The 16,871-nt window shown below is 40.3% G+C and overlaps 1 protein-coding gene across 1 annotated transcript in view; it reads right to left on the bottom strand.

Moving 5' to 3' along the window:
• Positions 1–540: 540 nt before the first annotated feature.
• Positions 541–16,871, bottom strand: part of SPRED1 (sprouty related EVH1 domain containing 1) — a 75,372-nt gene continuing 59,041 nt past the window's right edge. Inside the window, exons 5-6 of the mRNA XM_028721863.2 lie at positions 10,994–11,152; positions 541–6,419 (exon numbers count right to left, since the gene is read on the bottom strand). Coding sequence (XP_028577696.2) covers positions 5,760–6,419; positions 10,994–11,152 — 819 coding nt within the window. The 3' untranslated portion in view covers positions 541–5,759. The remainder of the gene's footprint in view (positions 6,420–10,993; positions 11,153–16,871) is intronic.

Here is a 16,871-nt window from a genome sequence, read left to right as displayed (position 1 = left end):
TTCTGAAAACCAAGACTTATGAGGAGTGGTTGAGGGAACTGGGTACGTTTGGCCTTGAAAGGAGGAGACCGAGATTGGATATGATAGCCATCTTCAAATATCAAAAGGGCTGTCACATGGAAGATGCAGCCAGCTTGTTTTCTCCTGTGGCGGGTAGGACCTGAATGGCCTCAAGTCACAAGCAAGGAGATTCCGACTAAACATCAGGAAGAACTTTTTAACTGTAATAACTCTTCAACAGTGGAAAAGATTCCCTTGGAACATGGTAGATTCTCCTTCCTTGGTTTTTAAGCAGAGGTTGGATGGACATCTGTCAGGGATGCTTTAGCTGAGATTTCTGCATTGCAGGGGGTTGGACTAGATTGCCCTCAGGGTCACTTCTACAATTTTATTATTTTATGCAAGGCAGTAGGCCCATGTTGCTGAATCCATCTTAATGCTACACAATTCTGAAAGGTACTCTTCTGCACCAATATTTTCCCCTTTCCCTGCTCTGAGCCATCCCAAAAGTGAAATACAAAAACACATGACATATCTCCCTTTAATTTCATGATAGTTTTAATCAGGTAATTGCAGGAAAACATTGAAACTTAAATCTGTTTTATGATATTATCCAGTATGGCAACTTACAAAGGGTATGATAACAAAACAGTTAAAACTCGTATGTGTATTTACATTATGTCCTCAAGGTAACCAGCTATATTCTTATACATAGAAAGAAATACATCTATGGCATGGAATTAAAACTTAAACCTACATCATTTAGTAGAAAGAGATAGCAATTAATATTTTAATGGAAATAATATACAAGTGAGGCACTTTTTTGAGGTCAATAGGGTGGAAAGCAAATTGCACTAAGCAAAATATTCACAAACAAGAGGGAGGGGAAAAAACCTATGTACAGATTATGCTGCAGCTCCCAATACAAAGTTTTCCCCACTAGGTTTTGTTTTAATTTCCAAAGCTAACCACAGCTATTGCAGTTAAGATGCTGAGGGGGGGGGGGGGGAGGGAGATGCCATTTAAATGCTACTTCATCAGTGCACCAAAAAGCATATGCAAGTTTTAACCACCAGGCTGCCAACTTTAATAGTACTAATTGGAATACTAAACCATCTCCTTTATTCTTCTCCCTCAAGAGTGTGTGGACCACTGTAGACTCCATATATACAGTGTTCTATGTTCTCTGGAGATCGAAAGACCAACACAAACATTGTGTATTATTTACATGGGGAGTTCTCGAGGTTTTTCTTCCTTGTACACACATACAGGATTACTCACAGAAAGATTATAGAAGAAAAATGGGAATGTTGCATTCCAGCATGCAAAAATATCTGAAATTGCTGTTTGAAAGTGTGCAGTTTGGTCAATACAGAAGTCTGTGCTCTAGGATCTAAATTTGCTTTGAACTTGGGCACCACTTTTAAAGTATCTGCGTCCTCTGAGACCTTCTGACCCAGCAAGAATAAGTCTCTTCCACAGGCGAGATTGCAGGTAATGAAGCTGCTATATGCAAGGATCTGTATACACTAGGGCACAAATCTTAACATTGGTTCTGAAGGAGGAACAGAAGAAGGTTTCTCAAAAAATCATGCAAATTCAAAATTCTGTTGGGATGAGAAGTGAAGTAAAGGTGACACTACCTCCAAATAACTTTAATGTGCAACGCTTAGGGGCCCAGAACATTCAAGTGCCCCAGGTGTTGGCTGGTGGGAAAAATACACACAGTTCACTTTCTGAACACAATGCATTCCCAGGAAATTGTTAGGCAAGCATTCACACAGTGAGCTGGCGATTTCCATTCCCTATGGGAACATTTCTAATCCGTAATCTCTCTCCCCTCTGCCCAAAATGGCTGGAGCTAGCCAGCAAAATAGAGCATAGCTGTCAACCTTTTCCTTTTTTAAAGGGAAATTCCCTTATTCCGAATAGGATTCCTCGCAAGAAAAGGGGAAAGTTGGCAGCTATGAAATAGAGACAAATGAAAAACTGATTTGTCTGCACTCTCTCTGTATGGTTTCTTCCCAAAAACGGCTGCCGTACACCAGCACAGCACTAACATGTAAGGAAGTGGGTAAACTCCAGCTATTCAAATATCTGAATCAGCTGTGAATAAGTGTGTCTAGGTAAGTGAATTTCTGCATAACAAACAGGTGGATAGCGGGACACGTGTGGTACAACTCATGACTGTTTTCATTCAAGTTCAAGGCCCTAAGTTTTAGAACTACCGGCTCAGAGATTTCTATATGAAACAGAAACGTAGGCTTTTGTGGGGATTTTTTTTTTTTAACAACAAAATAATATAGAAAAGTTAAAGGCTCACTGTTTTGCAAGGTGGGATATAATCTTCTAAACTTTCAAGAATGACTCTTCTGGAATAAGACCAACAATGTCAATTAACAGGATGGGGGGGTGGGGTGGGGAGGAACCAGAAACTTCCAGCTATTGTTTTATTTTGGTCTGGAACATTTGCATTTCCACAAAGCCTGATAGTAAGAATGTCTTGTTTTACACTACTGGACTTTCAATGGGACATGTTTATTAATTCAATTGTGTCTAAAACAACTGCAGTTGCTGAAATTGCAAGGATCTCTTTCCATCCCCTATTTTGGCATTGATGTTTTAAACAACTATCAGAGAAAATGTGTGTGTGTGTGTGTGTGTGTGTGTGTGTGTGTGTGTGTGTGTGTAGGCTGCATGAATAAAGTTAAGTTTCCTAAATCATGTTTGTCCAGTAGGTGGTACCCTAATGTTATAGCTAGCTGCTTTCACCTCAGACAGAACGCACCTTTTAGGAGGCTGAAACCTGAACATCCTTCGGCAATTACTGCACATGAGTTGATATAGGCTTGGAGAAAAGTCCCTCATTACATTACACCTTAAAAGGCACCTGAATTTACATGCTTTACAGTAAACCTCTTATCTGTTGACTCTTTGTCCCTAACCCAGCCTCCTTCTGAGAAAGCAGGGTGAAAAGATAAAATGCACACAGGGGCCACAATCCGATTTAAGGACAAAAAAATTTAAGTGCACTGAAATCCATGAGATTCAACAAAACAACTCCATGGCGGATTCTATGAATTAGAATTAGTGGATTGAGAAGTGGCGATTCAATGGTTTGAAGATAGAGCCATACATCATTTCTTAGTTTAATCACTGGCATCCCCAGTTAAAAAAGCACCTCAGTTAGCAGATGAGATCTTGAAAAATGACCACTAATTTGAGCACAGAGATGGATTAACCCATGGTCTGACTCCCTATAAGGCAACTTCATATGTGAGTTGGCCACAGTTAGTTAAGAAATTCCCCCGTTAAAGCAAAAGCCTAAACATACAGAAATGTGGCCGACATCACACAATCCATGAAACCAGATACTGAACCGATGCAATTATTTCAAATTAGATCAGTTGCAAATAACACAACCTATATACCAGTATCCATATTAATTTGTATTTTTTTTAAAAAAAACAAAATAGGAATAATATTTCTTCAAGAGTAAAGGATAGTAAATGTTTAGCAGCAAAGTGGTTAAATATATACTGAAAATATTAATGCACATATTCAGTAATTTTTTTTTAAAGCATATAAGGTTTCACTACTACAAGAACCAAGAGTTGCACTATGTCGATGAGTGCTCATAGAAAATGGTTAGATTTGTCTCTTCCCAAAGTACGCACATACGCACACATACACACAAAGTTCCAAAGGACTTTTCTGTACAGCCAGCAAGTTCTTTTCTTGGGTTGTTGATACCATGCTCCATTTTTAATTAAAAGGATAATGTTTTAGTAAATGCTATATCACAAGATGCAGGTCCTATGTCAACAGTGAAATGCAGGTTACGAATCTCTGTCTCGTTTTTGTTTGTTTATTTGGAAAAAAAGTTAACAGTCTATCTAGGCAACCAAGTTTAGCTCAATATGTGAAGCGTGAAAGTCTTCTGGAGCAGCAGTTCTCAAATATATAAAAGGAAAGGATTTAAAGAGATTGCTGCTACAGTGTCGTGTTTGCTGACTTCGGTTATCCATACAGGCTTTTTTTTTAAAGTACAAAACTAGAAAGGAGCTCTTAACTTCTATAGTTATCAATATATTTGTCTTCTTTTCAATGTGAAATAATACTTCAAGATGATCTATGTACATAACGTTGTCAGTTCAAGCTGTCATATAAATATAAATGCTTTCTTTAAAAAAGTATTTTACAGATAGTGTTATATACAGTTGTTCAGTTTGATACCTGGGCTCTGAGAAGAGGAGGGGAAGGAAAGATTCCTATGATTGAACATGGTCTTTGGAAGAAAATAAACCAAAACATTTCACTGGGAAAAAAATGCATGGAAATAAAAGAAAAGGTAGTGTGCAATTATAATTTTAATTGTAAGAGCATATTAAACACATGGTTTTTCCCCTCCACCCATTAACGATTTTGAATGAATGACTGCTTCACTGCTTTAGAGAGTTTTATTAATTAAAAACCTGTATACTCAGCTATGTTATATGATGGATGACATTTAGAAATTTCCCCAAATTGGTATTTAGAGCACATAGCCAAATGTTAAGTTAAACATTCATTATTAATATGCTACAACAAAGACAAAATAAAACCCACTTCCATTCACAAGAAATTCATTTGCTTTTCCCTACCTGGGTTATAGTTTGATATACGGAGTATTGTAAATTTCTGATAGGCCAAATAAGATTAGAATAATGGATGCTTTTTTGTTCTTTTGCTAGTTTGAAGTAATAATTGGTACCGTTGAATTGCATGATAAATATATATATATATATATATTATGACAATTATTTTGTTGTATTTTTCTTTCCCCAAACATCTGAAATCAAGGAAACCCTAGAAGAAAATTTGCTGGTTGAGAAAGGAAAAAAACTCCTTTGCCATTTCGCTGAATACAGAGTAATTTATATATAAAAATAAATGTTATGTTCTTATAAGAGCATTAGACAATTACACCTGTGCTTAACAAAACATTGGTCATTCAAGACTACAATAATTAATATTTTAAAGGCTTTCAGATTACCAGAATGTACAGAGAGAACTCAATACAAAAATGTAGCTGAAGGGAAACAAGACTGAAAATATTGATTTGTCCATTTTGAATAGAAATGCTACTAAGTTAACTAGTTAAATATCGAGAAATACTACCATGGAATGTGACTGGAAATGTGGTCCATAACTGTGTTGCAACTGGAAAGGGGAAGGAAGATTTAATAATTCGTACCATATATTTTGTTAAATATAAACATTTGTTATTTGTACATAAAGTTGTTTCCAAAAAACTATTTATAAGCAATTTAGTTGCATTTAAAATCAATTTAGTTTCTTGCAGTCGCCAAGTTTTAAACTTTCCTTAGTTTTAAATCAGCTCTCGCTACTGCAGGTTGAGTTAAATTTTCTGCTAAATAGATTCTTTCAACAGCCCCCATCACCTAACCTCAATATGTACAAATTGCTGAAGTTGATCCCTTATAGTACGGACTGCAGTTTATACTTCTTTCAACCACCAATCGTTAAGAAAAGGCTTTCCTTTCGCAAGAACTCCCGACACAACTTGCACCATGCACTTAAAAGCAGATCATTCGGCGTGGCCAGCATTCCTACAATGCAACAAGTTCTGATGCTTCTTTCAGAATTGACCTTTCATAGACGACAGGTTTCCCCCTTCTGCTTGCCAAATGCTTCCACGAGTTAGATACTTCCTGAAAATAAAGACGTTGTTAGCCCAAACGTGGTACCGGACTGGTTCATCCAGCCGCTTTATGCTTCCCTCCGCAGCATCCACAGACCTCACCACAATGGTGGCACGCTCTTAAGGGGAGGTAGCAGCACATACACGGCGCAATGAAAGACAATGTGACAAGGGCGAGCCATCGCAAGCAGAACTTGTCGTCGCTAGTGTCACAAGAGCAGGGGTCAGAGAAATCCCCCTCCGAGTCTGACATACAATGGTAGAGCATACTCTCAGCACAAAGCATGCAGCTAACTTGGTAGATGCATCTCTTGATGGGATCGGGAGCGTCCTGGCATTTGCCCCGGCCATTCTCTTCGTGATTAAACCTTTCTTGGCAGTATATGCAGCGAGAGCGCTCCCCGTCCTCTTTCCTCCTTTTCGACTTTTTCAATTTGAACGAGGAAGGCTGCGTTTTCAGTACCACAGAACACTTGGAATCTTTTAGCGAATTCAACTTAGTTCCGTCCCCGGAAGGGTACAGATAGTCTGGTTTTTTACTATCTGCCTTGGGACACTGCAGCGAGGCGTCGCCTTCATCCCTATCCAAGTCATTTTTCCACATGTCTGGGTGCCTATAGTCTGCATAGCGGCGTATTAAAATGTCACGAGGGTTTATTCGAACAATTTCTTCGTCGTCCTGAAAACTGACGTTCCTGACTGGCTTCAGGGGTATCTGAAAGGGAAGCAAGACACTTTGTTTTACACACAAGTGTGACAGAATCTCTCAGCACAAGCTGATGATTAAGTACCAGAGAACTTTATTGTTAGGTTTCATCCCTACTTGTTTTCCGTAAACTGAATTGAAGAGTACCTGACAAAGATGATAGGCAGAGTAATCCAAATGGTATGTGTGTGTGTGTGTGGGGGGGTGTTATGGGGGGCAGAACTCAAAATGGATAAACTGCTATTTCCCATCTGGGCTTGCATTGGTAAGACAAAAAGTGGTGGCGGGTGCATTTTCCTTTCCTGTTCAGTACAATGATTCCTGCCATTCATGGCCCACCCTCCTTGGAATCACAGGATTGCAGCTTCATGAAATCTATTCATATTTAATGCTGATTAGGCACCTTAACAATTATATGCTATACAGAGGTATTCACAACCCTGCATCCCTCCCCTAAATGCCCATCGTAGGTCACCTAAGACATGAAAAGAATGAGGAGATGGAAAGCTCAAGCAAATGAAAAACAAAAACCATGAAGAAAAGAGGGTGAGTGCAAATTGGGGGTGGGAGGGAAAGAGTTGACCAGTAATAACATTTGAAAGAAGAGAGGAGAAACACACACACACACACACACACACACACACACACACACACACACACAAACAGTGTCTTGCTGGCAGGGCACTGGGAAAGGCAGTTAATCTGCCTTTATTTCCTCCACTGCCACCTTTTGGGTTGCTCTGGACAAAAAGGATGGGTCTCAGAAAAGGTAGTATCTAACAAAGAGCAGGAATTTCAAAAGCAGAAATTATTCAACTCACAATTCTGCTTTAACAATGTGAAGTAGGATTTGTGAATGCAACACAACACTCTTGAGATAACTGTGAAGCAGACCATTTTCAAACATGGGCGAGACTCAAAAAAGTCTCCAAATGACAAAGTGGAGAATTAGGAGCTCAGGTGATCCATGCTTCTGAAATTCTTGGAACTAGCCCCCCAAGTGCAATTCTGTGCATATCTACTCAGAAGTAAGCCCCATTGAGTTTACTAGGACTTACTCTGGGTAGGTGTGACCAGAATTTCAGGCTGCCTGCAGAAAGTGGTTAATTTTAAATCATATTGCAAAGGGTGGAGGATTTCTTACAGGTGTAGAAATAAAAACCACTTTGCAACTCATGCCTGAATTATTTCAAAATGCTTTTTGAAGAAGCAGTTCTTGATTACTGAAGTACTTGCTTAACAAACACATTAACACTTGTGGTGAGAACTTGTAGCCGGTACCAAAGAAGTTGCTCACTTTGCTGGCACCAATGGAAATCCACAAAACCAAGACAGAAATAACTTTTCCATAACCTTCTAAAGGATCGGCCAGCGATGACAGAAACATCTTTCACTATTAATGAAAATAAGTTTGCTATAAAGTTTTAGTTTATGAGCAAAGATTAAAAAGCAAACAATCCTTTCCCATCCCTGCCAAGGGCAAAAACAAGACACTCCATTATAGGGCAGAGCAAACTTCTGCTGGAATATTTGAGATTCAAAATGGCTTGGCTCAAAGTAATAAAAATTGTAATCGGTCACCCTTGCCAATGGTTAAAACTGTCTAAACAACTAGAGCAAGCTAAATAGGGAAATCTTTGAAATCTAAGTAGAAGATCACTCTAAAATAAAACAGAGTAATGCAAGCCTAAGCTTCAGTAATAGATTGTTCTGGGCTTTAACTCTGCAACCTTGGGGGGGGGGGGAAGGATGTCAGGAAAATGAGAGATCAGGCTGAAGTCAGGCAAAAGCTACTTTGCACAAAACTTTCTTTCTACATAGGTATACAGTACAACTGGTGCAGGCAACCCCCCCCCCCCAAAAAAAAAAAAAACCTTGGGTGGTGGTGTACACAGTAATGCTGGAGTACAGTTGAAGAGCTGCAAGTAGTAGCATTCACAAATATAAATCTTACAAAGTAGACATATGTGATCTTTGCACACATGCACATGGGAAATTTCCCTAACCCAGGTATACTCAGGTGAGAGAAAATCTTATGCCTATATCTGAGGTACTCCAGGATACCTGGGTGCCACAATATAGAATTGTGGGTAAAAGAGGCATAAGATGAACTACAAGGTTGGGAAAGGATAATATTTAATTTATCATGGAGTGCTCTATTTTCACCACAAAGGATTTTAGAGGCTTGACAATAAAAAAAAAGACAACTCACGAATTTAAATGCCAGCAGACATTTTTGTTCTTTCCACCTAAAATCATAACAGTAAACCGACAAAGCCAGGGCCTGACTTTGCTTACTAGCCAGCTGCAGTCTGTGGCTATCATTGACCTCTCCTCTCCTCTTGAGAATTTGGGACAGGAGGTCTTGTGTTGTTCTGGGCTTCGCTGAGGGCAGAAGCAGTGTGTGTGGCCAGTTCTGCTTCTGCTTGCTCCAGGGCCCAACACAATATGAGACCATCTTGGCTGTGAGTCTTGGAAGACCTGCTCCCTGCCTTGCAGGCCTTTCCCCACCTGGCCCAAGAGGGCAGGGCCCTGGCTGACTCCAGCTACAAAAGCAGAAGTTTTTGTTGGGGGGAGGGCGGGTTGTAGCTGATTTTTTTTAATCTTTATTTTAGATATTATGATTTATGTGGAAATTGTATTTTTGTTATCTTGTAAGCTGCCTTGAGCATGGCTTGAACTGTGGAGAGCGAGCACACAAATGAAATGTATATTCTTATACGTATATGTATAAGTATATGTATATTCTTTCTATCCTCCTGTGAGCCTGGAGGGAAAGGGAGACGCTGGGGGCCTTTTTCTCTGGCAAATGGATTTTTTGAGACCTCATAAAATATTCCTTGACTGACAAAAACATGACTATTTCTTGGGGAGTGTTCCCCAGCTGCTGTATTTTTAAAAAATAAGCATTTCTACTGCTCAGGTGGAAAACAGAAGACGAGCTTTGTGAAGTGAGGGATTGTTTGGGTGGAGGAGAGGAAGAAATCAATGTCCAGAGCAGGAAGTGGGTGGGACTGTGACACAGACCGAGCTGCTTGCCTGGAGGCAACAATGGAAACTGTAAAGGGGAATAAGAAAACTATGTGGCTGAGAGGCCCAGGAAGGAGGGCAAGTAGCCTGGTAGGGGCTTTAGCATCTTTCGAGAAGCTGTATGGCAGTGGAAAGGAAGGCAGAATCAATGGGACTGAGCAAGTATACGTCAATGAGAAAGGCTGGGTGAGTAAAAATTCCTAAGTGACAGAAGGAATTGTACACAGCAGGCGAGGGAAAAGAGGGAAGTATGCAGATGGGAAGGGAGAGGCACAAGGTGGAAGTTGCTGCGACTGCACATATTTGCTCAATTCAGAAGAAATGGGAAGTCATGGTTTCCAGTTGCATGAGCCACACACACCACCACCCCTTTCAGCAGAGAATGGCTTCATTCACACCACAGTTTATTCCCTTTCCCTGTTTCCCTGGTAGTTATTTTGCACAGAAAAACTGAGCTTTCACACAACATAAAAGCCACTTCTGAAAATATGTATGAGGATATAGTCTAGCGCTCATTTCCATGTTATTTGATTGCAAAAACCCCACCCTCTTGCAGCCCCCTCCCCCGAAAAACCACGTGATTCTGTGTGGTGATTTTCCTGCTTTTTTCACAGGTTCGTGCCACAGCCGCTCACATGACGAGCTGTGTGGCAGACTACCCGCATGTAGTGCACGGGTGTCAAACACAAGGTCCGCGGGCCGAATCCGGCCCGCCAGACCTCGTCATGTGGCCTGTGTAGCCGCCACCGGCCGCCAGCCTTCACCTTTTATTCTCGCTTTTTTTTTTTTGACACAAGAAAGCCGCCTCTTCAGCGCATGCGTGGCAGCCCTCAAGCCAGAGAACGTCTGCCCTCTAGCGGTGCCGGCCGTTCTACACTAGAAACCTCCACTTTACATGCATTCAGGAAACCTCCACTTGTTACAAGTGGCCCTTTGAGGGTGACCAAACTGCTGATGCGGCCCCCGATGAATTTGAGTTTGACACCCCTGATGTAGTGCATTCCTTGCCCACTTCAAGGCTAGTATTTCAGCACAGAGTAGCAGAATGGTGGTGGCATGTTGACATCTGTTGATGTCTGTTGCTAGTTCTTGCTGTGTGAATGGCCTTTACCGCAACATGGCCGTATAGGGGTTGAGATACGATGGAACAGGCTTGTGTAGTGTGAAAGGAAAGTTAGAAAAAAAGAAAGAAGCACTAGCCTTATAGTCAGTTAAACTAACACAATAAACCCCACGTGGGAATACAGCCAAAGAGATATCAGAAGCATCTTCTACTTTTAAACAAGCTGCAACTTCCCATGACACTGGAACCCGAAGAACTATAGCTTGTTCAAAAGTGGAAGCCGATGTTTTTAATCTCTTCCTGTAGTCACTTCCACTTTTAAGTCTGGTGCATGAAAGAGGGAAGAGAAGGGAGTATGTGAGCCTGAGGCTTGCCATGGCTCTCTAACATAGTGGAAAAGCTTTGGCTCCCATTATAGGTCTAGCCTAGACAATAAAATAACTAAGCCAAATTTCTGACAGCTGTTTTTTTCTAGTTGCAGAGCTGTTACCTGGTTGGATTGGTTGTGGAAAAACGGTCTTCTTGAGCTGAAATCTTCAAAGGTTGAGGGTCTTATACTTAAGCTTTTGTAAGAATCATTGCTCACTCCAGGTTCATGTTGGAAAAGATGATCTTTCATTAGCAAACTCGGTATGCTTTCTGGAATAGCCTGGGAATGATAATAAATTATAATTCATTTGTTGTTGTTGTTGTGCTTGAGTCACCCCAGCAATTCAGATGGATGACAATGCATATGACTTCAATTAAAATCAAAACAAGTCGCATACTAAACATTTACAAAAAATCTACTGTAAACAAATGCCACATATTACATGCTGGAGGCAGCATTTATGCAGTGTCAAAAATACTTTTAGTATCCCCCTTATGGAATGCTTACTGAATGTACAAGTCACAAACACACCCAGCACAAGAAAAACACTAACAGCCCTTCAGACCTACAATTTCCATGATTGCATGGTATGGATATGGGACCACACAAACTCCATTTCCCAGTTGGTTATTTATACATCTAGAAAACATCACTACAGAGAGGATTGTATGCCATTTCCTTTTCCAAGCAGTGATTGGCACTGAAGACTTGATATTTGTCAACCACCTGACCACCAACTAACCACAGCAATTGCCCCTGGTTCCGGCAGATCCCTGAAATAGAGCAGCCAACCGGGTTGGGTGTGTGACTCACTCTCACTTCTGTAATAGAAGGCCACCAAATTGGTGTGGGAAACTGTGATCACCTGAACACTTATTGCAAGACCATAATTAGGGCAAGGATTTCCATGGAATTTAACACTTCAAACAGGCAGAGTATATATTCTTATGCCACACCTGCTGTTTTCAGAGTATATGATGGCTGTGCCTTGATGCAGCCTTTGGCAACTTGCAGCTCTTTCAGTCTTAGACAGCTGGTTGGGACTTATGGGAGTTGTAGTCCAAAATACATTGGGACAGGTTGCCTTAATGTGCAAGACACTACACAAAATCTGTTCCTTGGGAAGATGCTCATTTTGTGAGCATGTTTCTGACAAATGTACTTTACATGCTTACACCTTTCTGCACCTTCAACAAAATGAGACTTGTTAGAAGTACTGTTACTGTGCAGATGGGCACTGTATTTAATAGACAAAGATGCTCAGCCACCTCAACAAAAGACAATGTTCTCCACAATTCACTTTTAAGTGTCATTCCTAAGTGATGAAGGTAGTAAATAAGTAGTAAATTCTAAGATAATACAATGAGCAAGTCACTTTTTACAGCTTCCTAGATTGTAGAAAACAGTGCTCATCAGGAGCTGAACCGACTATTGTGAAGTCGGGCAGAATCTAATCAATTGTTGTGGAAGAGCATGTTAACATGCTTGCTATAGACATAAAAGGGTGGGAGGAAAATAACTTTCCAAACTTTAAAACGCCCAACACCTTAGAGATCATTGCTCTAAGATCTATCATATTTCATTGGCTCCTCAAACTTAGAATTTGGAAACTTAAGAAGGAAGCAAAAGTAGACACACTGACTGCATTCTTATGAAAGACTACATTGTGGTTTAGCTCTACATGGATGAGCCTTCATAAGCCTTAGAGACTGTCCTCTCACCAATTGGCCAGAAGGACTTCTGTCACAATAGGTTTTGTTAAACTTTAGTTAGCTGCTGGGCAAGGCCACTTCAAACCACAGCTTATGACATTGGCTCGTTTAACCAATCCCTATACAGTGGTACCTCGGGTTACATACGCTTCAGGTTACATATGCTTCAGGTTACACACTCCACTAAGCCAGAAATAGTGCTTCAGGTTAAGAACTTTGCTTCAGGATGAGAAGAGAAATCGGGCTCTGGCGGCGCGGCAGCAGCAGGCGGCCCCATTAGCTAAAGTGGTGCTTCAGGTTAAGAACGGACCTCCAGAACGAATTAAGTACTTAACCCGAGGTACCACTGTATGCTGTTAATACTTCTAGTGTAATGTCTGATGGGGAAATTCACATACCATGGCAAGATGCACACACTCCAAATATGAATACAAATAGCATATATGCAAGCTGCCTGAGCATCTGCTACCAAAGTTTATCTGTAGCACTCAAGTTCCATTGGTTAATGGTACAGAATTTGGCAACCTAATGCATGACTTCCAATATAAGAAAGGCTATCCAAACCATGGTCTGAAGATTTTCTTTGTTGTCTCATTCATGGACCAACAAATTTATAGTCAAACCTGATCCCAGTTTAATGGAAATCTGGGTGCATAATGGTATATAGTATTTTTTTCATATTCACCCAAGAGTTCATTTTTAAAAGAATAATTACTTCCAATTAACAGAGGAACATGGTCAAGCATCCATGAGGCTTACAAGAAATGTGATGTGCAGACAGGTTTGAGATTTCATCAATCCAAATGAGACTGTGTCATTTTGCCTTCCTTTAGAATTTACAAAAACACTCTCATGAAATAGCTTCTTCTGCAACTCTTGCTACACCAGATGGTGCTGTGGAAAGCTTTTCTGACAAGCACTGTGTGCATTAGCAAACGCCAACCCTTCTTGGGGTCCAAAGACCTTATAGTCCAGGGTACCACACAACCACTAACAACCCAGTATAACTAGCAAGGATCTGCTGAAGCAAGCCACAGCACTGCAGCATGGAGTTGGGCTATAACAGCCTCTGGACTTCAGATACTCCTGTGGAGGCATATGAATTCTCAACACTAAGTAAGCAAAGGCGATATCAGTGCAGTGGGAAACTGCAAACTACACCCTTATTTGGTGTTGGGGGCTATTTATGTGTTATTACCATTTTCAACAAATGCTTGACATCTTTTCTGTAGTTCATACAAAAGTTCAGTGTTTGTGTCATGTTCTCAGTACCCATCCTTTTACACTCAATTCCTCAAACTCCCAGTAGCTACACAGATTTTGGTTTCCAAACAAACTATTTTGATGAAGTATTTCAGAATAGTTCTTTGGATAGGAAGCAATTAGTTTAGGTTGTTTTGTCACGGGATGGTTATTAAAACTTAAAACAACAGCAGCAGCAACAACAAAAAATCAAGAAATACGGTTCTGACAGTAAGAGGCCCAAACACAGGCTACTATTGTATTGAAAACAAGACTAAATAAAACCAGCAAAATATTTTTACAGTATAAAAACGTGCCACATTAAATATAGTGTTTGATGGTCTCTATCTCACATAAAACACAGACATAGATGCACAAATCCCCACTTCTTTTCTACTGCCAAAGCAATTACGCACCGCCCACATTCAATATCCTTCAACCACAGCACTGGCATAGGCTAGCCAGTATCATCTATGAAGTAACCTACGCCAGTTTTTAATGCACAACGGAAATCTGGTTTGCTCCCAGCTGCTGGTATAATAATTACTGTCCTATGGTTGCTAAGAGATACTCTGACTTTTTTCCAAGACTATTAAAACATTTCTGTGTGCACAAGCAAAAGGATGCTGGGTAAAAGCAATAAAATGACTCTCCAGCTGTAGAAGCCCAGCAGAACTCAAAGCCAGATGACAGCTGTAGAGAAAATGAAAACCAGACTGAGATCCCCTCTTCTTCAAAACTCCTCTCCTCACTTTTCCCAGGATGAAGGTTGGGTAAGAGAATGCGGTGCTCTTCTGCAAGCCTTGTTAAAACAATCCTCTATCCCTGAACAAGTGATCTGACAAAAGAGTAAAGGAGACTATACTCTCCTACCTCTTAGAAAAGGCTACGTATTTTCTGACCCTTGTGCTTATTAGCCCTTTCATAAGACTGTATTTTTAAAAGCAACACCCATTTCCCATTTGAATGATGAATTAAGATCCAAGTTCAAAATAACCTCTGCTTTAGTGATTCTGCAGAACAGAGCAATTACTTTCAATGCCAACAGCTGTTTCCCTACAATTAGTTGCATATTTTCTGCCCTACATCCTGAATACCTTCAGCAGCGGCCTAGAATCTGCAGAATATTTTCCGGTCATTTAAGACAGAACATTTCCCATATAAAGCACATCCTAAAAGCATAGATGAATTACAGATACAACATTTTCCTCCTTTTAGGATCCCAAATGAAAGCAAACTACAAAAGCAAAACAGGAAGAGTATCTTTTGAAGAAGCATAAAAGGATATAGACAGAAATCTTGTGCCTAGTTTACTCTCAATAAAGTTATGTAATTCAAAACCTTTTGTATTGCAAGCAATGTTCAATTCCTGGCAGGTGTGGATCAATTCAATCTTCTTGCAAACATAGACATACTAATTTTCATGCAAAATTTGCCTCCTAAATTGAACAGCAGTGATAAGAGCACTCACTTCAGCTTCATGGGGGATTAGACTACTTATAACTGCAAATCAGCACAGAAAATTTGATGCGACTAACAGATTTTTGTAGAGCTTTTGAGTTTACCTAGCTAGGTTATTGTGTCATAAATTTCTACAGACAACAGTCTGCTCTATGAAGCCTCCAAATTTAATTACAGAAACTACAGCAGTAGACCAGTTCACACCACTTGTAAGAGTTCACAAACCAGACAGTTTCCAACCTGCAAAAGAAAAACAATTGGAGAAAGGGAAGACATTTCCTCTGCAGTGAGCACAGAAACCAAGTGGGCTGGTGGAGTAAGGGCTGAATGATCATACAGGAGCCCATTCGCCTATCTATAGTGTATGTAATCCCTTGCTGCCTATGGCTGCCAGGTGGGCTGTCAAACTCTGAAATCTTTTTTCGGAAATCAAAATGAACCATTAGTTTTCATTTTTGTAAAACAAACAAACGTGTGCAAAACTTCAGTTGCTTTGGCAATCTGCAGCAGATAGTCTGGGCAATAGTCATTACCACTATACTATAGCAAAAAGGTGGCTTTTTAGTACTGTACTGTACTTTGTGACATGTTGTTCAGTACAGCACAGGATATAGCATCTTCCCCTTTTTTAGCATACAGAAAAATACCCTGAGAGCACAAACTCCTGTTCTCCAAACCTAAGATATTGCAGTGCAGTAGACTAGTCAGCCATTTTATGAAGGCTGGCCAACGTGTTTTGACATTAATTCAATTAACAAAATAACATATTAACAGAAGTTTCCACTCAAGCTCCAGATTGCCAGGAAATTACAACCACAGTCTTAGCAGACATGTTATTCCGGGCAAAATGGATATGGCATCCTATCTTGTTAGTTCCAGCATCACCACTACCTTGATGCTGGTTGGCTGCCGGTGGCAAAGTGATGGACTTCCCAGATCTGTCCACTAACTGAATAGACAAATGGAGTCTATGTGACAGAAGTTATCATTCTATGTTACAAGTACTTAATTGGCAACCAATATCATCCACACAGAATAAGAGCTGAAGGCTCCCCTGTGCCTTCATAAACTGTCTGACAGAAATCCTGCTGCTGTGCACTTCAGCAGTTTTCCTTCATACCTCTCAAAACTATTTTTACTCATTTCTTATTTCTTCTGTCTGTTTCCTGACACACCTATGCTTACCTGAACTTTAAACTTCAAGGCTGAGGCCTGGTCTGTACTTTTATATCTCACATGGTCATTTTTCAACTGATCCTCTCTGCCCAACACTCATTCTCATTCTACCCAGCATTCCATTCAACACCATTTAACTTTCTCTCAAGAAAGGTTCATACTGAGCGTCTATGTGAGGGTGAGGGGGAACACCCTTATGAAATGTCACTGACTAACTTTAGCCAGTAAAACAATTTTAAAATATAAATTAAAAACATGTCAAACAACTCATGGGTAAAGACACACACAAACCGTTTGCCAAAGTCCACAGTACACACAGGACAAAATCTTTCCCCCACAATCACCCCAAGCAAAGCCTATGGAAGAAAAACAACATGCCAAAGTCCACCCTGGCATCATGGTTGGAA

This window comes from Podarcis muralis, chromosome 1, assembly GCF_964188315.1.
Source record: "Podarcis muralis chromosome 1, rPodMur119.hap1.1, whole genome shotgun sequence".
NCBI classification, from domain to species: Eukaryota; Metazoa; Chordata; class Lepidosauria; order Squamata; family Lacertidae; genus Podarcis; species Podarcis muralis.
This window is presented reverse-complemented; position numbering and strand designations above follow the sequence as displayed.